Source organism: Mustela nigripes, chromosome 3 (assembly GCF_022355385.1).
Source record: "Mustela nigripes isolate SB6536 chromosome 3, MUSNIG.SB6536, whole genome shotgun sequence".
NCBI lineage: Eukaryota > Metazoa > Chordata > Mammalia > Carnivora > Mustelidae > Mustela > Mustela nigripes.
The window spans coordinates 14,617,995-14,643,989 of record NC_081559.1 but is presented as its reverse complement, the minus strand read 5'-3'; the positions used below and the strand labels follow the sequence as shown (position 1 = coordinate 14,643,989).

The 25,995-nt window shown below is 39.3% G+C and overlaps 1 protein-coding gene across 2 annotated transcripts in view; it reads right to left on the bottom strand.

Moving 5' to 3' along the window:
- The window catches only part of LOC132013473 (cytochrome P450 20A1), a 59,368-nt gene that overhangs the window by 14,659 nt on the left and 18,714 nt on the right, over positions 1 to 25,995 (bottom strand). Inside the window, exons 1-5 of one of the 2 annotated variants that reach the window (XM_059393245.1) lie at positions 23,646 to 23,668; positions 14,489 to 14,656; positions 8,128 to 8,206; positions 2,706 to 2,821; positions 1,908 to 1,962 (exon numbers count right to left, since the gene is read on the bottom strand). In XM_059393245.1, coding sequence (XP_059249228.1) covers positions 1,908 to 1,962; positions 2,706 to 2,821; positions 8,128 to 8,206; positions 14,489 to 14,587 — 349 coding nt within the window. In that variant the 5' untranslated portion in view covers positions 14,588 to 14,656; positions 23,646 to 23,668. Of the gene's footprint in view, positions 1 to 1,907; positions 1,963 to 2,705; positions 2,822 to 8,127; positions 8,207 to 14,488; positions 14,657 to 23,645; positions 23,669 to 25,995 lie in introns of those variants that run through there. The other variant, XM_059393244.1, reaches the window with a different exon arrangement.

Genomic DNA, 25,995 nt, shown 5'->3' with positions numbered 1-25,995 from the left:
CAAACACTTTTTTTTTTTAATATTTTATTTATTTATTTGACAGACAGAGAGCACAAGTAGGCAGAGAGGCAGAGAAAGAGGGGGAAGCAGGCTCCCTGCCAAGCAGAGAGCCCGATGTGGGGCTCGATCCCAGGACCCTAGGTTCATGACCTGAGCGGAAGTCAGAGGCTCAACCCCACTGAGCCACCCAGGCGCCCCTGAGTCAAACATTTTTAAAAATGTATTTAAGTAATTTCTACTTCTGCTTATCAATTATCGCCTCCTTAAGCTAAGGGCAGACTTAAATTTGTCTCAAAGTTACTTTTTATTTTAATGTTTGCCTAATTCACATATCCAATTCTTATGCCTGGAAAGGACACAATTCACATTCTGAACTAAATGCTACTATCAATAAAATTAATAGCTGCCAGGTACTCAACTCTTTTTATAATTTACTCATATTCAGAGTTTATAAAAAGGCACATGAGTAACTGCCTGTATTTAACTTTTTCCTACATGTATTTCTTTATTAGGGCTTTTGAAGGAACTGCAGAATTTCTGCTTCACAAGTGATAATGGAAACTTGTGCAGTGTACAATATGTACATGTTTGTAATTTTACAACATACAGTAATACGCAATATTGAAAGATTTAGTACAAGGATGTGTACACAGTGAGCACTCTTATACCCTGCTTTACCATATTACCACTTAACATTACCATAACTGTATGGTTTAATAATCTCAAACATTGGTTCTTTGGTAGAACTCTAAAGTATGACTGGGCATAGCTTAAAAATAAGATTTTAAGTCATGAACATTCTTTAAACATGATACTGAACCAAAGACACAATTACCGACTTGAGAATATACCTTGGAGGTCAACCAGAGCTAAATTGTTATTTGAGAGAAAAAAAAATGCAGAGCCAAATATCTTTCTCAAGGCTAATAAGTAGCAAAAGATTAAAGTTTCCTGCCTATTTTGGCTCTCAAAAAATTCAGAGGTATCTTAAAAAAATAACCAACCCACATGCAAAGAAACAGTGATAATCTGAAATCCCCCCTAAAAACTGTGATAAGATTAAAATATTAACCCAACTTTGGAAATGGTCTTTTTTTTTTTTTTTTTTTGCTCTGTTGTTGTACTCCAGATTTTTTGAAGGTCTTTAGCAAAGATATAATTTAATGTAGTAAATTTTTTAAAAAACAAGTTAAGCACTTTTTAAAGAAGTTCCATACATTATTTTTGACACATGCACAAATTCCATTTAATCTAGAATACCTGGACATCTCTAGATGTCAAAAATTTTATAAAGAAGAACTTACAGGCAGTTTACATCTTTAATTATTGTTTTTCAACAGAAAGAGTTGTAAATGAAATCCTTCAATGAGTATCAATTTTTTCTATTTCAAACTGAAGTTTTGATACTTCCTTTAGTATTTTAGCATATTTTTATAAGCATACACAAATTTCACACATTTTAGAACTTTAAATAAAAATCACCTTCAATTCCACCAAGAGAGGAGTTCTTTTAAACTGTGATTTCTGTGGCCTATATCCTCTGTTGGTAGACCTTAATAATAGCAAACTGGACTTGAGTCAAAGTGAAAACCACAGCAGGAAATTGAAAAGCTCACTGCTCTGCTTAGAAAGGTGTCAATAGCAGTTCATTTTAAAGGCACTAACTAGAATTCACAATCCATAAACTGTGTCATGAAATTTATGGCAATGTTCAGAGGTGGCATAGAGCACCTGGGGGTTTCAAAAAAAAAAAAAAAAAAAGGTAGCTGTGTGAATCAAGCCTTTCAAACAAAAATAAAAAAGAAAAGAGAAGGGAAATTATAAAGAGGTCTTGCAAACAATGTTTCCTTTATTTTACCCATGTGTATTTTATAATCTATCTCAAGAAGAAATCAATTTGTACTCACATTTGGCAGTTATGACACAACTGGCCAGAGAAAATATCATACTGTCTTCAAGGATCTAGGAGAGAAAACTAAGTTTAGAAAGTGTAAAACGTAAGGTGGCCTGTATTAGACCCTACCAAAATAACCTATACTATAGAATTAAGGTCAAGGAAAGGAAAAAATGTATATTATTTCTTTACAATGCTTTCACCTAAAAAAAACTAATGTAAAAATCAACCTACATATGGCATTGCCTTTTTGATGCAATAAACATTTACTGGTAGTTATCACCGTCTGGTGCTACGTTTTTGCAAACCAACTGCCTCAGGGCTGTCTTTCTGGCTTAGGCTGGTGCGGCAACAAAGCCTCAGAACAGTGAAGAGGCTGCCACTGCCCTTGAAGCCTTATTCGATGCTGCACCTGTACACACCCAGAAAACCATTCTGTCTCTGAAGGCTCACACGTGTAGACCGGGCATTCATCATTGCTATAGGGAACAGGCGTGGCAACAATGGCTCCGCTCTTGTCCTTTGCCTGACAACCCCGTGAACACAGCGGCGTGCTGGGGTAACAGAGGCACTCTGGGAACAAGTCAAGCTGCCAACCTAGTCAGTTAAGTCTCCTCTTTTATGATCGGAGAATTTGATTCAACATTTGCTTACCCAATATTAAATAATATACAGCGGCTTCAAAGAGCTAAATAAGAAGAGACTAAATACGTGTTCTATTTGTGGACGATGTGCTACAAAAGTAAAGTGAGTACAAAGCACTATACATGGGTGATTATTATTTACTTAATAAACTTAACAATTACACCACCTGTTGGTCATTAAGGTTCCCTTGTACTAAGGAGTCAATGAAAATATGTTGACTGAAGTTCCCTCCTTTTCGTTCTTTTATGATTTTCTTTAAAATAGATTCCAGTTGCCTAAGAGCTTAGAGAAGAAATACAAAAAAATATTTTAGAATATAAGCATTTGTAAAGATTGAGTCTCTTTTAATATTTCTGTACAATGTTGCTATGTGCAGAATAAAACTTTCAAGAAAAAGAGCTGTAACCAAAAATTTTTACAAAGCTCATTTATGTTAAAATTCATCAATCTTCTTTTCCTTCTTTTTGCTAAATTATACATACAAAAAGCTGCAAATGCCACATATGTACAATTTAAGGAATAATTATAAAGCAAACACCTATAATACCAACAACCAGGTCAAGAGCTAGAACTAACACCAGCATCCTGGAGGCCTCCACACACAAAAACCTCTCCCTTGATACTTCCCTTCTCAATTCTTTTTTTTAAAGATTTTATTTATTATTTGAGAGAGAGAGAATGCAAGAGAGCACAAGTAGTGGAGAGGGAGAAGCAGGCTTCCCAATGAGCAGGGAGCCTGATGTGGGGCTTGATCCCAAGACCCTGATCAAATACTCTCTAGGTGTTAAGATTCTCATTTGGATCTTGGGACTCCATGCCCTACTGGACCCCATACTTCCCCTACTTTACTGCCTGTTCATTCTCGGTCTCCTTTCTTTTTTTAAAGGATTTTTTTTTTTTAAGATTTTATTTATTTATTTGACAGAGAGAAATCACAAGTAGATGGAGAGGCAGGCAGAGAGAGAGAGGGAAGCAGGCTCCCCGCTGAGCAGAGAGCCCGATGCGGGACTCGATCCCAGGACCCTGAGATCATGACCTGAGCCGAAGGCAGCGGCTTAACCCACTGAGCCACCCAGGCGCCCCTCTCGGTCTCCTTTCAATGATTCCTTCTCATCTCTTGAATTTCTTAATGATGGAATGTCCAAGGTCAGGATTCAGTTTTCGTACCTCTTTTCTTTTTCTACTTACATTCATTATCTTGATGGTCACTAGTCTCAAGGCCTTAAATACAATCTATGGACTGAACATTCCCACATTTATATTTCCAGGCCAGACCTCTTTCCCCTGAATTCCAGATTCCTATGCCTAACAACCAATTTAGCATCTCCACTTAGACGTCTGAAGCCTATTAAACACACCATATCCACAAATGAACTCTACATCTTTCCCCACCAAAACTGGATCTTCCCAAATCTGCCCCATCTCCCTAAAAACTTCATTTTCCAAACACTCAGGCCTAAAACCTTGGTGTCTCCTTCTCTCTTATACCATACAACTAAGCTGTCAGCTAATGTTGGTGTTCTAATTTCAAAGTACAGAATTACTCTTCCTTACCTTTTTTTTTTTTTTTTCATTCTTTATTTTCTGCTGCCTACCACCTAGTCCAAGTCACATTATTTCTCTTGCCTGGTTCATTGCAACAGCCCCTCAATTAGTCTCCCTGCTTCTGCTCCAGGTGCCTATAATCTATAACAGCAGCCAGACTGACCTGTTGAAAACATAACTGAGACTGGGGCACCTGGCTGGCTTAGTCAGGAGAGCATGCAACTCTTGATCTCAGGGTTGTAAGTTCGAGCCCCATGTTAGATACAGAGATACTTAAAAATAAAATCTAAAAAAAAAACAAAACAAAACAGGGGCACCTGGGTGGCTCAGGGGGTTATAGCCTCTGCCTTTGGCTCAGGTCATGATCCCAAGGTCCTGGGATCGAGCCCCAAATCAGGCTTTCTGCTCAGCAGGGAGCCTGCTTCCTCCTATCTCTGCCTGCCTCTCTGCCTACTTGTGATCTCTGTCAAATAAATAAATAAAATCTTTTTTTTTTTTTTTAAAGATTTTATTTATTTATTTGTAAGAGAGAGTGAGAGCGAGCACAGGCAGACAGAGTGGAAGGCAGAGTCAGAGGGAGAAGCAGGCTCCCTGCGGAGCAAGGAGCCCGATGTGGGACTCGATCCCAGGACGCTGGGATCATGACCCGAGCCGAAGGCAGCTGCTTAACCAACTGAGCCACCCAGGCGTCCCAATAAATAAAATCTTAAAAAAGAAAAATAACAACTCAGATTATAACTGCTAAAACCTTCCAGTGGCTTCCTATCTCATAGTAACAACCTAGTCTTACAATGAGCTATACGCCAGACAATATCTGTCCCTCCCCTCAGTTTTTCCAGCCTCATCTCTTCTATTTCTCTTCTGACTGGCTTCACTCCAGCCAAAAAGTTCCCTGTACACCAGAATCCCACCCCCAGGACTTAGCAATTACTCTCCCTCTCTAGAGAATCTTCCTTTGGACATGTGAGAGCCTCAATGATCTGCACTGAATGATTTCCTTATCTCTTGCAAGTGTAGCTCATCAGTCACCCAATCTTAGTTGAGGCTCTTCCTACTAACCCTATTCAAAATTGCAACCTCCGCATCCCGAGCACACCCCATCCTCCTTCCTGATTTAATTTTCTCTGCAGCACTTTTCATCTTTTAATGCACTATTCGGTTTACTCATTTAGATTATTGTCCGCTACTTCCCACCAGAATGTGGTGCCACAAAGGCAGGAATTTTTGTTTCTTTTGTTCATGGACATCTCCCCAGCACCAAAACATACCAGAATACTATAGATATTCACTAAATAGTTACAGATTTGCATGAATGTAACATATTATTGATGAAAATTAAAAATTACTAACACTGTGATGCAGTGGTTCTCAACTCTGCTACAAATTAGAAGCACCTAAGAAGATTTTTTTTTTTTTAAATCGTAAAGTAGGGGTGCCTGAATGGCTCAGCCAGTTAAGCGCATGGCTCTTGATTCCGGCTTCGGTCATGACCCAAGGGTCATGAGATCCAGCCCGCACTGGGCTCTGCACTGGGGAGTCTGCTGAAGATTCTCTCTCTCCCCCTACCCACCCACCACGTTCACTCTCTCTCCTAAAAAAAAAAATCGTAAAGTGGAAGTCACACCTCACACCAAATAAATCCAAGTGTTTAGGAATGGAAGCCTGATGTCACTATTTATTTTGTTTTATAGTTTATTTAATTTTTTTTTTTTTTTTTTTAGTAATCTCTACACCCAGCATGAGACTGGAACTCAGGACCCCAAGATAAAGACTCATCCTATGTGGGGCGCCTGGGTGGCTCAGTTGGTTAAGAGTCATATGCTCTCCTAACTGCACCAGCCAGGAACCCCCATATTTCTTCAAAGATTCAATGTTTAGCAAAGTTTGGGAACTACTGCTGTATATTCTCAGCTCTACAAGTACATCAGCATAACCTGCACGGCTTTCATAGAAATACCTCACACCCAGGGTGCCTCTCTCTCAGACTCTGAATAAACTGGTTTAGAGTGACGCCTGATCTTCAGGGTTTTTTTTCTTAAGTTCTCAAGGTGATTTTAATGTACAGATCAGTTTAAGAATGACTCACTTAAACACATGACCCACTGACCCAGCCATGGTTTCCTACTCACATAAATTCCAAAAAAGAATCTTTTTTTAAAATTAACATATAATGTATTATTTGTTTCAGGGGTACAGGTCCGTGATTCATCAGTCTTAAACAATTCACAGCACTAACCAAAGCACATAAAGAATAATTTTCAATAAAAGCACAAATTTGATTTATGCCAATGTTACAACCCAAGGAACATATGTTAGATAATCTAGTTTTACTTAAAATCAAAGAGTATAAATTACTAATTTTCATTTTGTATTAATTGAACAAATACTTGTGAAATACATTTTTTATTCAGGGAAATTAGTCCTATTGCATCCATGAAGATACTCACAGTGGCAATAAAAACCAGAGTGTAGAAAATGTGTCTGTTAAATTGGCTCTTTTGAACTTATGTTGGACATCAAGGGAATCACTAGAATTCTAAGCCCCATGAGGTCCAGGATTTTTGACTCCTACACACAAAATAGTGCCTAGCACATACAGTCCTCAATAAATACTTACTGAAAGAATGAAGGATGAGAATAGTAGAAAGGAACATAATTATATATGGAAAATAATCCATCATTCCAACACAGCCCATGTATTTTAATTTACCCTACTTCCAAAAAAAGAATTCAAATAGCTCAAAATACAGGTATTAAAGAATTACAATCATGAAATTACTGACAGAAGATATACAACCAAAAAAAGGGAGAATAATTTTTTTTTAAGATTTTATTTATTTATTTGACAGAGATCACAAGTACGCAGGGAGGCAGAGAGGCAGGCGGGGCAGGGGGGAGCTCTCTGCTGAGCAGAGAGCCCAATGTGGTGGGGCTCAATCCCAGAACCCTGAGATCATGACCCCAGGTGAAGGCAGAGGCTTAACCTACTGAGCCACCCAGGTGCCCAAGTGAGAATAATTTTGTGCTGTCATCTTAAAACTAAAACTGCTGTTTTTCTGAGTAGATTATTTATAAAGTTGCAACCAATGCCCCAAAATATTGAAAATATTTTTACTCAGTGTTACAACAGCAAGAATTCTTACGTTGCTACGTATTTTTTTACAAACATCTTTTCAACATGTAAGCTGGTATTTCTTTAGCAATTCCAGTATTATTGGACATTTAGATTGCTTCTGGTTTTCTATTTACAGAAATAGCACTACAAAAAAAATACTTATTTATTTTTTCTCTTAATTTCACCAATTATTCATGACTTTTTAAAAAAGTTTTCATTTATTCATTTGAGAGTGAGAGAGAGAGAGAGATAGCACACAAGAGAGCACAAGGCCTGGAAAGGGAGAAGCAGGAAGCAGGCTGTCCACTGAGCTGGGAGCCCGATGTGGGACTCGATCCCAGGACACTAAGATCATGACCTGAGCTGAAGCAGCCGCTCAACTGACTGAGCCACCCAGGGGCCCCCATTATTTATTACTCTTAAGGTGTATTATAAAACTGCTTTTCCAGGATTGTACCCTTACATTTTCCTGTAGGCCATATGAGCCTCATTCTATAGTGAGTACCAGAGTTCCTTTACTGCTTCACTGCTTTTTCCTCTCTTTTAAGAAAAACCTTTAATATAGGAAATGTAGGAGAAAAACATAAAGATAGAAAATATACATGACCCTTGGGGCGCCTGGGTGGCTCAGTGGGTTAGGCCGCTGCCTTCGGCTTGGGTCATGATCTCGGGGTCCTGGGATCGAGTCCCGCATCGGGCTCTCTGCTCAGCAGGGAGCCTGCTTCCTTCTCTCTCTCTCTGCCTGCCTCTCAGTGTACTTGTGATTTCTCTCTGTCAAATAAATAAATAAATAAAATCTTAAAAAATTAAAAAAAAAAAAAAAAAAAGAAAATATACATGACCCATAATCCCATGATTCAGAGATGACCTTATTAAAACTGGGGCACATATCCTGTCCCTACTATAATTTAAGAGTAGCAAAACTTACCATCTTCATATTGTTTTTTCCGAGTTGTACTTTTATCAAGTGATCCATCTAAAAAGCCTTTGCCAATCTCAGACCAAATCTGAAAACAGGAAAACATACCTGTTATCTAGTAAAGTCGATTTTCTAAGTAACACCAGGCAATCTAAGCCAATAATTGAGAAATTCCTATCTTACTAACAGATCTAATAATTAAACTCTCTCTTTTAAGTGGGCTGCATAATCATTTACTCTGTAGTCTCGGAGGATAGAGTGCAAGTATGTTTTAACAATTTCAGTCACGGCACTTTAAAACTAATTTTAACTAGGAAGTCAAAAGTTTCTTTTCTTTAAAAGGTGTAGGAATAGGAAAGAAAAGGACATGGCAGTAGAGTCAATTTTCAATTTTTTATTATAATAGTACCAGTGGATGAATAAAATTCATAGGGAATTCTAAATTTTTACTTCACTTGTGATACTGATAATCACTGGCTGAAATCCAGAATAAAAGGTTAAAAGTTAGTATAAGGTTTGCAGATAGTAAATAATAAAACTGGCTTCCAGTTATTTTAAAACTGGGTAGCTCCTGGGGTGCCTGGGTGGCTCAGTGGGTTAAAACCTCTGCCTTGGGCTCAGGTCATGATCTCAGGGTCCTGGGATCGAGTCCCGCATCGGGCTCTCTGCTCAGCAGGGAACCTGCTTCCTCCTCTCTCTCTGCCTGCCTCTCTGCCTACTTGTGATCTCTGTCAAACAAATAAATAAAATCTTTAAAAAAAAAAAAAAAAAACCAACTGGGTAGCCCCGGGAAAAACCCTTAGCTTATTTAATTTAAAAGTTGTGACAGAATGTAGGGAAAGAATACAACACTCACTAGTCAATGCTAAATAACTGAATAATTATTAATATTTAGGAGTCCTTAACTCTTACCTTACAAAGATGTAACTTAAAGATTTTTTAAATGTGAAAAATTAAACCATTTAAAGTCCTGTGAAGGGGCACCTTGGTGGCTCAGTGGGTTAAAGCCTGTGACTTCTGCTCAGGTCATGATCCCAGAGTCCTGGGATCGAGTCCCACATCGGTCTCTCTGCTCATCGGGGAGCTTGCTCCCCACCCCCCAGCTTGGATCTTTGTCAAATAAACAAATAAAATCTTAAAACCAAAAAAAGTACTGTGAATATATATAATAAATGTTTATATTACGAATAACCTTAAAGCAAGAAAAAAGTTGTTTTTTTTTAAAGATTTCATTTATTTATTTGAGAGAGAATGAGTGAGCATGAGCATGGGGGAGGGGCAAAAGGAGAGGGAGAAGCAGACTCCCCAATGAGCAGGAAATCCGACGACGTGGGGCTCACTCAGACCTCAAAATCATGACCTGTGCAGACACTTAACCAACTGAGTGACTCAAGAACCCCAGGAAAGGAGTTTCTAAGCATGACACAGAGCAGAGGGCGAAAATTCATGAGAAAGCTGAATTAATTTAGCAACTCCATCTCAATGACAAAAAGCTGAACAGATTGAAAAATTAGCAACTCTTCTTGGACCCTAAGACAGGAGAGGACCCAGGGATTAAAGAAACTAGGGAAACAGGAAGACAGGAAAGGGCCCAAGATTAAAGAGACAGGTCAAATCGGGGAGTGACCGCTTACCGAAGCAGAGACCCACAAACCGAAACCACCTCAGGAACCAGTCCCGGGGGAGGAAAACCTGAACTGTAATTAACAAACAGCTGGAGGTTCAGTAATACACAACTCTGAGAATTAAAAACTCCAGGGAAACCCAATCATAGACCCAATGTTCTCCAGCAAAAATATTGTGAGATTTACCTCCAAGAGCTCAACCAGGTTCCTATGGTAAATAATGAAGAAACTCCCTCTAGGGCTTCTAGCAGGGAACTTGAAAAAATTTTCCTTTGAAAAGGAACTGATCTGAAATAAACCAGAGCACTCTGTTCTTGTTAACAAGGCCTGCCTTGACAGCCTAACCTGCTGGGGTTTTGTCAGAGCCCAACCACCTAGAAGAAGGGAACTATCCAACTCCAGCCAGGACTAGCATTTGTGTGGAAGAAGGAAAGCATCAAACTCCAGTCCACTTAGCCATCCTGTCCCACCCAAATGGGGGGGAAAATACTGAGAAACACTTACGAAGTTCACAATCCAGAGGCACAGGCTCACTGAAAGACTGACACCTACTCATAGGACTATGGGATCCCACAGCTCACTGTCACAATTCTTTTTTTTTAACTTTTTTTTTTTCAGATTTCATTTATTTATTTGACAGACAGAGATCACAAGTAAGCAGAGAGGCAGGCAGAGAGAAGGGGGGAAGCAGGCTCCTTGCTAAGCAGAGAGCCCAATGTGGGGCACAATCCCAGAACCCTAAGATCACGACCTGAGCTGAAGGCAGAGGCTTTAACCCACTGAGCCACCCAGGCGCCCCTCACCATCACAATTCTAAAGGCCTATTTACACCAGTTTCTTTTACCCAGTATATCATGTCCTTTATATATTATAATGATAGATATATGTCATCATACATTTGTCCAAACCCACTGAACGTACAACACCAACCATGAATCCTTCGGGTAATTATAAGTCAATATAAGTTCATCCTTGGAAAAAAATGTACAATTTTGGTAAGTGATGCCACTAATAGTGAAGGCTACGCATGTGTGGAAATAATGGGTATACAGGAAATCTCTGTATCCCTCTCAATTTTTTTTTTCTCTTTTTGAGAGGGAAAGGGGGAGAGAGAATCCTAAGCAGGCTCCACACCCAGCACAGAGCCCAATGTACGGCTCAGTCTCACAATCCTGAGATCATGACCTGAGCTGAAATCAAGAGTTGGACGCTTAACCAACTAAGCCACCCAGCAGCCTTTCCTCTCAATTTTACTGTAAATCCAAAACTACTTTAAAAAATAAAGACTTTTTTTTAAAGCCCTATAAATGAAAAGTGAAATAAAAATAAAGAACTTTTAGGGCATCTGGCTGGCTTAGTCAGTAGAGAATACAACTCTTGATCTTAGGGTCATGAGTTCAAGCCCCACACTGGGTGTACAGGTTACTTTAAAAAATAAAGATAAAATTAAAGAAAAGAAATAAAGAGCTCTTTTTTTTTTTTAAGATTTTATTTATTTATCTGACAGATCACAAATAGGTAGGGAGTCAGGCAGAGAGAGAGAGGAGGAAGCAGGCTCCCCACTGAGCAGAGAGCCTGATGCGGGGCTCCATCCCAGGACCCTGGGATCATGACCTGAGCCAAAGGCAGAGGCTTTAACCCACTGAGCCACCCAGGCACCCCAAGAGCTCTTTCTGATTAGTGAAAAACACATCAGTAGAAATATGGGCAAAGGACATAAGAAAGTATCCCACAAAAGAAACACAAGTGTTCAATTAAAATTTTAAAAATGATGTTTAGGGTGCTTGGGTGGATCAATGGGTTAAAGCCTCTGCCTTTAGCTCAGGTCATGATCCCAGGGTCCTGGGATTGAGACCTGCATTGGGCTCTCTGCTCGGGAGGGAGCCTGCTTCCTCCTCTCTCTCTGCCTGCCTCTCTGCCTACTTGTGATCTGTCAAATAAATAAATAAAATCTTAAAAAAAAAAAAAGATGTTTAACCTCATAAGTGACAAAAAAAATAAAAATGATAATCATGAAATATCATTTTGACTTATGACATAGGCAAGTATTTATTTATTGGTAAGGATTTTATTTATGTGTGAGAGAGAAACAGCAAGAGAGGGAACACAAGCAGGGGGAGTGGGAGAGGGGAGAAGTAGGCTTCCCACTGAACAAGGAGCCTGACATGGAACTCGATCCCAGGACCCCAGGACCATGACCTGTGCAGAAGGCAGACCCTTAATGACTGAGCCCCCCAGGCGACCCTATACAGGCAAATATTTAAAGGACCAATAACTCTAAATGTCAGGAAAAGAGTACACTAATGTTGGTGGGAAAAATAACTGGGACAGTATTTTTGAAGAGTACTTCAGAAACACGATATGCAACTAATGTGAGGAATACACTTTCCAGTTTGACACCTGTGAGATCAGTATACATCCTACACATGATGGCACCTCTCTGTTGAGAACCATCTCTCTGCTGAGAACCAAGGAGTAGCATGCATAAATTGGTTATTATTCCTGGTGCCATGACAGGACAATAGCAACACTGTGGTGGTTCAGATATTAAAACATCATTTGAAGAAGGAATTTAAGTCATGTTTATGGTCTGAAGACTTTCCTTTGACAACTTCTAATATTGTTAAGAGAATACCAGATTTCCAAAGTACATAATCTGAATCTACTCAAACCCCAAATTGAGAGACACTGCACAAAATAACTGGCCTGTATTTTTAAAAAATATATCAAGGCCAAAAAACAAATAAAAACCAAGGAACTGTTTCACATTAAAGAGGTCTCACCGTTGAAAATAAAGAAACCTGAATATGGGCCGTGGGTGACAATATTGTATGAATGTTCAATTTCCCAAGATTGAAAATTATGTTGTCACTACATAAGAGAATACTGTTTTAAGGAAATACAGACCGAATTATTTAGATGGGAAAAGGCAAAATGTCCACTTTTCTCTCAAATGGTTCAGGTAAGGGTGGGAGCAATGAAAAGACAGATCAACAAAGAGGTAGATAATGAACGACAAAAGCAAATGGAGCAAAATGTAAACAACAGATAAACCTGGGTTAAAAGATATATGGGAGTTCCTTAGCCTAGTTGCAACTAAGGTTGAAATTATTTCTATTTTGAAGTTCTAAGGAAAGAATGAAAAATGAAGAGAAAGAAAATACCAGCATAAAAACATACACGGTAGGTCATCCTGGAAATAACAGTGGATGTCACTTTTAAAAAATGCTATCTTGTCAACATGAAAAAAAATCAGTAATAACGGAGTCAAAAATTGATTCTTCATTAAAATATGAAGACATTTTAGGAAATCCTTAACCAATTTATTTGCCTGAGTACACAGACTAGTTTACTTCAGAAAATGGAATTTAGAGTGATTTTTTCTACCTTTATTTTTATACTCCTGAATGTGTTGAAAAGAAACATGTATTTTTTCATCATCAGATATATATAATTAAATCATTTTATTTTATCTTTGAAAAATATTTTATTTATTTATTTGAGAGAGAAAGCATGAGCAGTGGGGAAGGCAGAGGCAGAGGGACAAGCAGACTCCCTCCCCACTGAGCAGGGAGCCCAAGGCAGGGCTCAGTCCCAGGACCCCAACGTGCTCAGTGCCAGGACTCTGAGATCAGGAGCTGAGTGGAAGGCAGACACTTAACTGACTGAACCACCTAGGAGCTCCTAATTAATTTTTTTTTTTTTTTAAGATTTTGTTTATTTACTTGACACAGAGAGAGAGACAGCGAGAGAAGGAACACAAGCAGAGGTGGGAGAGGGAGAAGCAGGCTTCCCTCTGAGAAGAGAGCCCCAACCTGGGATCATGACCTGAACCAAAGGCAGATGTTTTAACAACTGAGCCACCCAGGCACCCCTAATTAAACCATTTTAATGGGGATAAGTACATTATACAATAACAAGGTGGCAAGCCACAGTTTCTAGTGATTTTTGTTCTAAACACATTATCCTGATTATTTAACCAAAATGTTTTTATACATCTGAATAAAATAAGAAATAATTTCTCAGAGACGCAAAATGACCTAAGTGTGATTTGAACCAAATAAGCTCATTTAATATTGGGATTAAGTAAATTAATATCAAGACTGGTAAAAACAGAGACTAATAAAATAAATTCCATACACGAATCTATTAAAAAAAAGTAGAACAATTTTAGACTGAATTAGCCTTTCTTCAAATCATATTCATTTCATTAACATTTTAATGTTCCACTGGCATTAATTTCTTTCTATATGAGACATAGTCTAGTTCTTTTAAAGTTTTTCTCTTTATTCTAGAATCTAGTGTTATTTTATAACATATTTGTTAAGTATTAAAAGGAAATTTCTTTGGGGGCGCCTGGGTGGCTCAGGTGCCTCTGCCTTCGGCTCAGGTCATGATCCCAGGGTTCTGGGATCGAGCCCCGCATTGGGCTCTCTGCTCAGCAGGAAGCCTGCTTCCTCCTCTCTCTCTGCCTGCCTCTCTGCCTACTTGTGATCTCTGTCAAATAAATTTTAAAAAATAAATATATTAAAAAATAAAAATAAAAGGAAATTTCAAAAATTGGTTAAAAAAAGTAATTCTTAAATATTTTTAGAAATACAATTATCTTTGCTTGCATTACTATTTTAGCCCAAAACAAGGAAATTCTACACTACAGGATCTTAAATCTTCTTCTTGAGAGGCAAAGTCTACATTATTAAACTAACCAATTTGATTAATAATTTTAAATTTGTCCCAACACTTACTGTGCCATGATTCTTCTGGAAGTGAATGACTTCCTGGTCATCTTCAAATGTACTACCCAATACCATTTGTGTAACAGACTTCATAGCAAAACCAAGCATATGTTGGCAGAGGGGTACATGCTGGGCCTCTGGGTATGAGAGCCATTTATCTAACAATTCTTCTGAAAGCTGAAAGAGAACAGAAAAGCACAATGATATATTATTTCCTCTTTTTAAATCTTAGAAAAACTCAGCAAGTAGGTTAATTTCACAGATGAACTCTAATCAAAGTAAACATTCAGGTGTTTACTTGATTTGCCAAGCTAACACTGGTTTCACCTACAATTATACCCTCAACGGTTCAGGTTCAGATTCTGTCAAAGGGTTGATTTGCTAAACAAAACGGAACCACCACAATAGTAAAAACAGAAAATATAAATTGAAAGTTTAAGAGCTGGAAAAACGTTAAACCCAAAAGAAATTAAGAGACTAAAATCTTAAGTCTCTATTTAAAAATAATAAAGGTTCGGGGCTCCTGGGTGGCTCAGTGGGTTAAAGCCTCTGCCTTCGGCTCAGGTCATGATCCCAGGGTCCTGGGATCCAGCCCTGCATCGGGCTCTCTGCTCAGCAGGGAGCCTGCTTCCCCACAGCCCGCCCGCCTGCCTCTCTGACTGTGATCTCTCTCTCTGTCAAATAAATAAAATCTTTAAAAAATACATAAATAAATAAAAATAAAGGTTCTAAAATTTTAAAAAATAAGAAATAAAAAAAAATAAAGGTTCCTCACAGTGCCTGTGATATGGTAAGTAAGCAATAAACATATTAAGATGTGAAACCTTACACATGCTTCAGTGACAGACACTTCTCAGTCTCTTTGTCATTCCTTCATTCAACAAATATTTTAAAATCCCTTATGGAATAAAACCGGCGAGAAGTAAAGAGATCAAAAGCTATGGAGTCAGAAAAACTGTGCTTTCCTTCTAGCTCTTTCCTTCTAGCTCAGAAGCAACGTGACTTTGAGCCATTTGCTTGACTCTTCCAAGGTTCAGGTGTCTCAACAGGTAAAAGCACATGACATCAGCTTCGTGCAGCTGCTGTGATAGATAATTATACCCATGCCACACATGGGAGGAAAGGTTTTTTAAGATAATATACTTAAGTTCCTTTTCATATCAAAACCATGAAAGTTCTGTCACAGTATAAAGGATTAAAATTAAGTGTTGTGAGAAAGAGACTAAGATGAAAAGAATCTCACCATGTAGGTTTATACCAACTTAAAGTATGCATCTGGAATATAATACCTTCTTTTTGGAGAAAGGGAAGCTTTAATGATTCCATAGTATCAAGATTAATGAGTTGAACCAGTTAATACACTTTTTTTTAAGATTTTTTTTTTAAAGATTTTATTTATTTATTTGACAGAAATCACAAGTAGACAGAGAGGCAGGCAGAGAGAGAGAGAGGGAACAGACTCCCTGCTGAGCAGAGAGCCCGATGCGGGACTCGATCCCAGGACCCTGAGATCATGACCTCAGCCGAAGGCAGCGGCTTAACCCACTGAGCCACCCAGGCGCCCCTTTTTAAAAGATTTTATTTATTCATTTGACAGAGATTACAAGTAAGCAGAGAGGCAGGCAGAGAGAGAGGAAGGAAAGCAGGCTCCCTGTTGAGCAGAGAGCCCGATGCGGGACTTGATCCCAGGACCCTGAGATCATGACCTGAGCCAAAGGCAGCGGCTTAACCCACTGAGCCACCCAGGTGCCCCAACTTTTTTTTTTTTTTTTTAAAGATTTTATTTATTTATTTGACAGAGAGATAGAGAGCACAAGTAGGCAGAGCAGCAGCAGGCAGAGGGAGAGAGAGAAACAGGCTCTCCGCTGAACAGGAAGCCCAATGCGGGGCTCGATCCCAGGACCCTGGAACCATGGCCTGAGCCGAAGGCAGCTGCTTAACCCACTGAGCCACGCAGGCGCCCCCAACTTTTTTTTTTTTTAAGATTTTATTTATTCAGGGCGCCTGGGTGGCTCAGTGGGTTAAGCCGCTGCCTTTCGGCTCAGGTCATGATCTCAGGGTCCTGGGATCGAGTCCCGCATCGGACTGTCTGCTCAGCAGGGAGCCTGCTTCCTCCTCTCTCTCTCTGCCTACTTGTGATCTCTGTCAAATAAATAAATAAAATCTTTAAAAAAAAAAAAAAGATTTTATTTATTCATTTGACACAGAGGGAGAGCGAGCACCAGCAGGGGAACAGCAGGCAGAGGGGAACGCGGGCTCCCCGCTGAGCAATGAGCCCAATGAGGGACTCGATCCCAGGACCCTGGGATCATGACTGAGCCAAAGGCAGTCGCTTAACCGACTGAGCCATGTAAGCGCCCCTGAACCAGTTAATATACTTTAAAAGAACTCTTTGAGATGGGTGAACTATGGAGAAAACAGGAAGATAATGATCAAAACAGAATTTACTTATATAATTTAAAAATTACTTTCATGTTATGAACAAAATAATCCCAGATACTTTAAAAACTTAGAATTCTATAGTTACGGGGCATCTGGGTAGCTCAGTCATTAAGTGTCTGCCTTCAACTTGGGTCACACTCCCAAGTGGGATCCAGACCCACTCCAGGCTCCCTGCTCCAGAAGAAGCTTGTTCTCCCTCTCTCATTTCCACTTGTGTTCTCTCTCTGTCAAATAATTAATTAAAATCTTAAAAGAAAGAAAGAAAATTTTAGGAATTCTATAGTTATTACTGAAGTTCACATAACTTCATACTAAAAGGTTAAAAGGGATTTTGGAAACAAACCATTAAAGTGAGGCTATTTCTTGGCAAAATCAGAACAGACAATTTAAGTTTGACTACAGATAATCACAGAAGTTCCAAATGTGGAAGGTAAATACTGAGGGTATTTACCTTATAGGGTAAAAAAGCATTCTTATAGAAAAAATAAAACATATTAATGGATGTAAAATAAATCCTTAAGATTTATTTTATCTAAACATCAAAGTTCTTTTGCCTCAAAAAACATTATTTTCCTTAATAAGCATGGGATTTTACCTCAAAGCTCTAGGAAAAGTATTAACTTGCAACCATCTCAGATGCCAGCATAAAGCTGGGAAACCCAACTGAGGGTTCAGTGTTCACGCACTCAGATACTGGAGTGCCAGATCTTACCCTCTTCATCACTCGGTCTACTCCTGAGTATCTAATCTGTTTTAAGTAAGTTGTCAGGCCAAACACCATGTGTCAAAGCTACATCCTCATAATTTATGATCTTAGTGTTGAACCAAATGTTTGAATTTATCCCAGGTAGCACATGTCAATGCCGGGCCTTCACCTTGATCCTTACATTTAAAGGATAATTTGGGGCGCCTGGGTGGCTCAGTTGGTTAAGCAGCTGCCTTCGGCTTGGGTCATGATCCCAGGGTCCTGGGATCGAGCCCCACATTGGGCTCCCTCCCTGCTCGGCGGAGAGCCTGCTTCCCCCTCCCCTCTGCCTGTCTACCTACTTGTGCTCTCCCTGTCAAACAAATAAATAAGAAATCTTTAATAAATAAAGGAGAATTTACTTTGGTATAAAGTGTGTGTTCCATTGGTTTATTTGTTCACTTAATTTTCAAAATGCTAACATTGTTCTCTCACTATTAAGTACATGTCTTTTTCCACTCATTTGAAATGCCATTCATTATACAGATTCCCATATGACCTTGGAATTTTTTCTGAACATTATTTTGTTGACTACACATATGCCACTATCACAACTTTGAAAATTTATTGTTATGTTTATGTTTTCTATTACTATTCTCTTTTTCTTCTGAAAGTCTATTTAAATTCTAGTTAGTTAACAGTAGTGTAATATTGGTTTCAGGAGCAGAATTTAATGATTTATCAGTTACATGTAATACCCAGTGCTTATAACAAGTACCATCCTTAGTAGCAGTCACCTATTTATATTTAGCCCATTCCCCATCTAGATAGATGATCTGTCCATTGCTGTAAGTGGGGTGTTAAAGTCCCCTTCTATTATTGTATTATCAGTAAGTTTCTTTCTCTCTCTCTTTTTTTTTTTTAAGATTTTATTTGACAGAGAGAGATCACAAGCAGGGGGAGCAGGCAGAGGAAGAGGGAGAAACAGGCTCCTCACTGAACAGGGAGTCTGATGTGGGGTTTGATCCCAGGACCCTGGGATCATAACCTAAGCTGAAGGCAGACGCTTAACTGACTGAGTCATCCAAGCACTCCATCAATGAATTTGTTTGTAATTAATTTATATATATAGGTGCTCCCAAGTTGGGGACTTAAGTATTTACAATTGTTAGATCTTCTTCATTGAAAGGCCCCTTAATTATGATAGAATGCCCTTCTTCATCTCGTTACAGTCTTTGGTCTAAAATCTAGTTTGTCGGGGCGCCTGGGTGGCTCAGTGGGTTAAGCCTCTGCCTTCGGCTCAGGTCGTCATCTCACGGTCCTGGGATCGAGACCTACATCTGCTCAGCAGGGAGCCTGCTTCCCCCTCTCTCTCTGCCTGCCTGTGATCTCCGTCTGTCAGATAAATAAATAAAATCTAAAAAAACTAAATAAAAATAAATAAAATCTACTTTGTCTGCATAAATATGACTACACTGGCTTTCTTTCAGCATCCATTAGCATGATAGATGTTTCCCGATCTCCTCACTTTCAATCTGCAGATGTCTTCGGTCTAAAATAAGTCTCTTAGAGGCAGCATATATGGATGGGTCTTTCTTTTTTTAACCAATTCTGATACCTTATGTCTTTTGATTGGAGTATTATTCTTTTTACCTTCAGAGTGATTACTGAAAGACAAATTTAGTTCTGCTGTGTTACCTATAAAATTGGTATTTGTGGTGATATTCTCTCTTACTTTCTAGTCTTTGTTGCTTTTGGTCTCCCCCCCTCAAAAGAGTCCCCTTTAATATTTCTTGCAAAACTGGCTTAGTGGTCACAGTCTCATTAGTTTTTGTTTGTCTGGGAAACTTGTTCTCTCTCCTGCTCTTCTGAATGACAGCCTTGCAGGATTAAGTAGTCTTGGCCGCATATTTTTCCCATCCAGCATGTTAAATATATCATGCCACTTTCATCTGGCCTGCCAAGTTGCTGTGGAGAGATCTGCTGTGATCTGATCTGTCCTTCCTTGGAGGTTAAGCACTCTCTTCCCCTTGCTGCTTTCAGGATTCTTTCCTTTGTCTGTGTATTTTATGAATTTCACTATGATATGTCTTGGTGATGGCTGGCTTTTGTTGAACTTAGTGGGAGTTTTCTGTGCTTCTTAGATTTCAATGTCTGTTTATTTCCCTAGATTAGGAAAGCTTTCAGCTATAATTTGCTCAAATAAACCTTCTGCTTCTTTTTTCTTTCTCCTGGGACTCCTATGATACAAATGTTATTATACTTTTAGGAGTTCGTGAGTTCCCTAAGTCTACAGTCGTGATCCAAAACCTTTCTTACCATCTCTTTATCAGCTTTGTTGTTTTCCATAATTTTATCTTCTATATCCCTCACTCATTCCTCTGACTCATTCATCCTTGTTATCACTGCATTCAGTTGGTTTTGTATCTCCATTACAGCATGTTTTATTTCAGCCTGACTAGTTTTAAGCTTTTTTATCTCTGTGGTAAGGGATTTTCTAGTATAATATGTGCTTTTCTCAAACCCAGCTTATCTTTATGATTATCATTTTAAATTCTGGTTCAAACATCTTGCTTGTATGTATTTGTGATAAATACTTGGCCATAAATTCTTCCCGTTCTTTCTTTTGAGGTCAATTCCTCTGTCTTATCATTTTGTACCTGCTTTTGTGTGTGTGTGATAGTTATGAAAGCCTACTGCATTTCTGCTCCTGAGAGTAATGGCTATATTAAGAATAGGTCCAAGGGGTACCTGGGTGGCTCAGTAGGTTAAGCATCCAACTCTTGGTTTCGGCTCAGGTCATGGTCTCAGGGTCATGAGGCTGAGCCTTGTGTTGGGCTCCACACTCAGCGGGAAGTCGGCTGGAGACTCTCCCTCTCCCTTTTCCCCTTCCCTCTGCTCTATCTCAAAAATAAATAAGACTTTTTTTTTAAAAAGAGGTTTAAAAAATATATAGATCCTATTTTCTCAAGAACCTAAGTTTTGTGGCACTCTATGATCAGTAGATTTGGTGCATGCAAGGGGTCTGTGAGGGTCTTCTGGGAGTGGGGCCTGCTGTGCTTCCTTCTCAGATGCACTTGCCCTAGTGGAGATGCAGGGCACAGGGGCGCAGGGCTTGTTGTAGCAACTCTGATCTCCACTGGGTGGCGCTGTTTTGCCCCCTGAAGTTGGTCAGTGCGGAGGGCAAGACAGAAAATAGCGTTCCCAGGATATTTCCTCCCCATGTTGTAGGTGTTGGCAGTTAAAAAAAAGCCCACTGAGAAGTATCTATTCAACAGAAACTGCACCTCGGTAAAGTAGTGGAGTCTGATGTTTTAACTCAAGGTTATTTCTAGCTTTCTTCTCTCCCCAGCTCAGTAGCAGCACGGTGGCCAAAAGCCAACAGTATTGTAGATACCACAGAGACCTGACATCTTTGGAGTGTTATTAAAAGTGTAATCACCGCTAGTCACCAAAATGGTCACTGAAAATGGAGTAGGGAATCCCAAGATTCTCTCTTCCCCAAAAGCAAGTAATGAGCTGGCTAAAACTATCACAATCAGCTTCTAAAGAAGCTCTATAATGCAGTAAAAAACTTGTAACGACCAGGGTAGAGCTTAGTGAAGAAAGAAGCTGTGACTTTGTGGTAAGTGGTAAGCTCACTCTGTGACATTTTAAACAACCTGCCTACAGCCCCAAACCCCAGATAGGCAGAAGCTGTGAGAACAGCAGTCCACATCCCTGGTGCAGAGCGCTAGGAAGAAATAAAGACATTATTCTCCAAGAATTGTAGTTATGAGCCTCAACCTGCCTGGCACCTCCCGTCAAGTACTGGTGCAAAGACCTCCCTTTGTTTTGGACAACCCAATATTCCTGGAGTGTTCCCAAGGACACATTCTTGGGTGGCTTCTGCCGAAAACATTTAAAGGCACAGGTACTGGGCACAGCAGCTGGGGCAAGAAACAACACTTGGAACAAGCAATAAACAGACAAAGAAGCCTGGAAAGGAAGCGGTTAGGACAAGAGATAAATGTGGGAATCTTTTGAAAGTTTCTGTCTATACCAGGGGATTAAGAAAGCCATACACATCCCAGCAGGACACATGCTTGAAGGCCTGAGAAGACTCAACTTTCACATATGACAGGTCCTCTGGCTCCAATCAAGTAGGAAGTAAAAAGTCGATTTATAAAAGGCCCAGATAAATGTTAAAGGAAGGCCCAAAGGCAAAGCCAATCTACAAATATTAGAAGAGAATTTTTTCTTTTTACTTCTCTTTTCTTTTTTTAAAAGGTTATTTATTTATTTATTTATTTGACAGAGATCACAAGTAGGCAGAGGCAGGCAGAGAGAGAAGGGAAAGCAGGCTCCCCACCGAGCAGAGAGCCCGATGCGGGGCTTGATCCCAGGACCCCGAGACCATGACCTGAGCCAAAGGCAGAGGCTTAACCCACTGAGCCACTGAGGCGCCCCTATATTTCTTAATAGTGTGTAAAAGCTTCTGTACATAGCTGGTTTTTAAATGAAATCCAGGGTGCATCTTTCCTTAGTTTTGAGTGATAGGTAGTCAAACAGTTTTCTGGTGAGCCTTCTTAAATGAGACATTACACATTACAGGAAAAAAAGCTGTAGATGGTATTTCTGAACACCAAATTTGGGACCCAAATGGTATCCTCTAGCCTATTAAGACAATGGGTTACTTACCAGAGATTTGAACTGTGACTATTTTCCCACAGATCACTGCTGATTATATAACTAACAGATTAAGTGCTGGTAAAGTCTTTTTTTCTTTTTCCCTTTTTTTTTTGGCCATAAAAATTTTGTTACCAGTACCGTCACTTGCATCACATAACTGCACAGTGATATACCCATGGCTACATCTACTTGTTTTGTACAGTCCTCTACAAAACAATGAAAATATAAAAGTCTCAGGCAGGATTTTTCTCTAGGCACATATACCTAGTACATGTGCTAGAGGATTGCGTGAATCTCTTTTAGTTTGTGAATCCTGACCGGTTTATGGTAGATGAAAATTCTAACTACCTGTTGATGAGCTTCATTTGAGAGTTCAGTGTTCCATACTGACTTATCATTGGTAGCAATGTCTAATTCTATGATAAATCCTTTCATTCCTAACAGACTGCTTTTTTTAGACAATCCCTTCTAATTCTTTCATGTGTGGCAGATGTGCATTTACATGAAAGACAGAACTACCCAGTGGCTGAATGAGAGGAATGTGTCTAGGCTAGACTGTTCCTTCACCAACTATATTTATATGATATATAAGCTATAAAGACTATCTATGATATACGAAGTATAAAGAACTGGAAAATGTATGCTATTAATCTTATCACATGTCATAGGATACAATATAATTTAGACATCTTCAGGATGTTCATATTAAAATACCAAGCCAATTTCAACTAACATAAAATTAATTATATTACAGAGAAATAAGGTTTGAGATATAAGTGTACCTGGAGGCAGACTTACAATTCAACAGATAAGATTTTAAGGTATGTATCAGTTGTTCAGAAAGAATACACACTTGCTTTTCATAAAAAAATCTTTAGGGAATTATCGTAAACTTACTAGAATTTCCGAGAAGCAAATATTTTCAACTCCAACTTACGCTAGGGTATTACTGTGACCACAAGCTTAAAAAAGATTTTGAAAAAAGGAAGGAAAAAAACTAGCCAAGCAAAATTACATCACGGGGCCGCAGAAACAAGCTAGAGAAACAATGTGCCAGACTGGGATGGTATCCTGGTCCTACTCTTTACTAGTTATATGACCCTGGACTAAATAATTTAACCACCTTTTAAAGTGGCAAATAACAATACCTACTTCTAAGTTGTGAGGCTTTAATGAGTTCATACAAGCAATTAAACCAACACACTCAGTAATTTTCACCATTAACTATTACGAGCTGTCAATTAAGAGGATTCTGGACAACAGTCCTAAATACTAAAATCCAAAAATACTTGTTAAATCAGAATTTCCCCCCAAAAGTAACAGGAGAATATGCGGTATTAGCATAGGGAAGAGAGAAGTCACACTCACAGAATAAAAGTGGAGCTTTACGCACAGCCTTGGAGCAGAGACGGTCAGGACAGGAAGGAGCCAGAAGTCAGAGGATGAGGTTTGAGAGGATTAGAGAAGAATGAGAACACAGAACTCGGATCTGAACAACAACAACAACAACAAAAACAAAGGCAAAAGGTTTATTATGTCAACATGAAGTATACAACTTATTTTGGGGTGGTGACTCTGGTAGCAGAGTCTCTGGGTAGGGAGGAGGCCGGCGCTCTGACAGCTGCACTGTTCAGTCACTTACTTCCCAATTAAACATTTAGCGGCACTTCTCACTAATGCCTAAGCTGAGTAACTGGCTTGTACCGTGGGGTTGACAATATGAACCCAAAACACATTTCTTACATTTGGACCCGATCGATGGACCAAAATTTTAAAATGTGATGGAAGAAACATGAAAATTGGGAGATAATTTTCTATCTTGATTCGCCTTTAATTAGACAGGAAGAGAAAAATCTGTACTCCAGAGCAACAACACAAAAGAGTGAAAGCCTGGGAAATGGAGCCTATGATAGAAAATTAAAAAGTTAGAAAAACTGGGGCACCTGGGAGGCTCAGTGGGTTAAAGCCTCTGCCTTCAGCTCCGGTCATGATCCCAGGGTCCTGGGATGGAGCCCCGCATCGGGCTCTCTGCTCGGCAGGGGGCCTGCTTCCTCCTCTCTCTGACTGCCTCTCTCTCTACTTGTGTTCTCTGTCTGTCAAATAAATAAAAATAAAATCTTTAAAAAAAAAAGTTAGAAAAACTTAGTTTGAAGAGGAGAATAAAAGAGTAATTAAGGCTTTTAACAGTAAATATGACTAAAAAGAAAAAGGCAGCCCTATCAATGAAAGCAAGGCAAAGAGAAATAAGCGAAACTCCTTGGAGATAGTAAATACAATTAAATACAAAAAGCTGTTGTTTACTGACAAATGTTAGGTGTTTAAACAGAACAGAAGGGAAGATTCTGACTGGCGAATGCTTAGAGAAAGGCAATGTAACTGCTTCCGGGGAGGACAATGAGGGATGACAGAAGAGTCATGACAAGCCGAGAAGTCAGTCAGTCCGAGAGGCTTAGAGACCATGACGTGAACACAGTCCGTACAGAACCTTGAGACACCAGATGGGAATGATAATAATGAGCTGGGGATTTGGTGTACTAGTCTCCTGATGGCCCCGCAGACTTAAGGGCTGGAAGCAAAGAGACTAATCAATATCCAGCCATGGTAAAAGGCCTTGTTTTTAGGAGGAAAACTGTAGAGAGGAGCCAATGTATTAATTAAGGCTTCCAGTAAACTCAGCAAGCCAGTCTCAAGCCTTGAATTGGAAGTATGAGTTTCAAATAGACCTCTGATAAGGAAAAAATGGCGTTAAGCATTTATCAAATGCTATTTTTAAAAAGTGGCTAAGAGTCAATAACACATCCTCTTAACTATTAGGCATTCTATAACTCAAAAAAGTTACACTGCTAGGCCATTTAAAGAGCATGTCCTCATTACTATGATGTTTGGAATTTGCTTTAAAATACTCTAGAGAGAAGATAAGGGAGGTAAGTAGGGGCAGAGATAAAGTAAGACGGAGTCTAATTTGGTAACTGTTAAAATCTGATGAGAAGAATATGGATTGTCATTATACTATTCTATAACTGTTCCTTTAAATTTCCCATGATTTTAAAAATTATTTATTTTATGTAATGCAAGAATAAGTGGGGGGAAAAAAGAAGTGGGGTGTGTTTATGCTCTTGGGAGTGAATGTGGATTTAACTCTTCAGAACAGAAAAGTCAGAAAAGTCTTCTATGTAACCCTCTAAATGAGACAGCTATAGGCCCATCAACTATAAAAACCCTGCATGAGGGGCACCTGGCTGTTGGCAGAGCATGTGACTTGATCCTGGGGTTCTGAGTTCAAGCCCCACATTGGGCACAGAGCTTACTAAACAAAAACAAAAACAAACAAAAACAAAAACAACTCACACATGAAAGAGGGAATGTGTTATGCAAGTAGGAAACATTAAAAAGGAAGTGTTTCAGAGAAGCAGGAAAAGCAAGAACAGAAGAATTGGGGGAGGATGATGATCAGGAAACAAATGGCAGGAAAATCCACTTCTCGGGGGGTGTGGGGAAGGAGAGGTATTTCTTGAGAAGTTATTGTGTCCTAAAACCTGTTGTTAGGTATTTTACATCATTGTCTCACATAATCCCCACAGCAAATTTGTAATGTAGTAAATGTTGTTAAGATGAGGAAATGGGGGGTACGTGGGTGGCTCAGTGGGTTAAGCCTCTGCCTTCGGCTCAGGACATGATCCCAGGGTCCTGGGATCGAGCCCCACATCGGGCTCTCTGC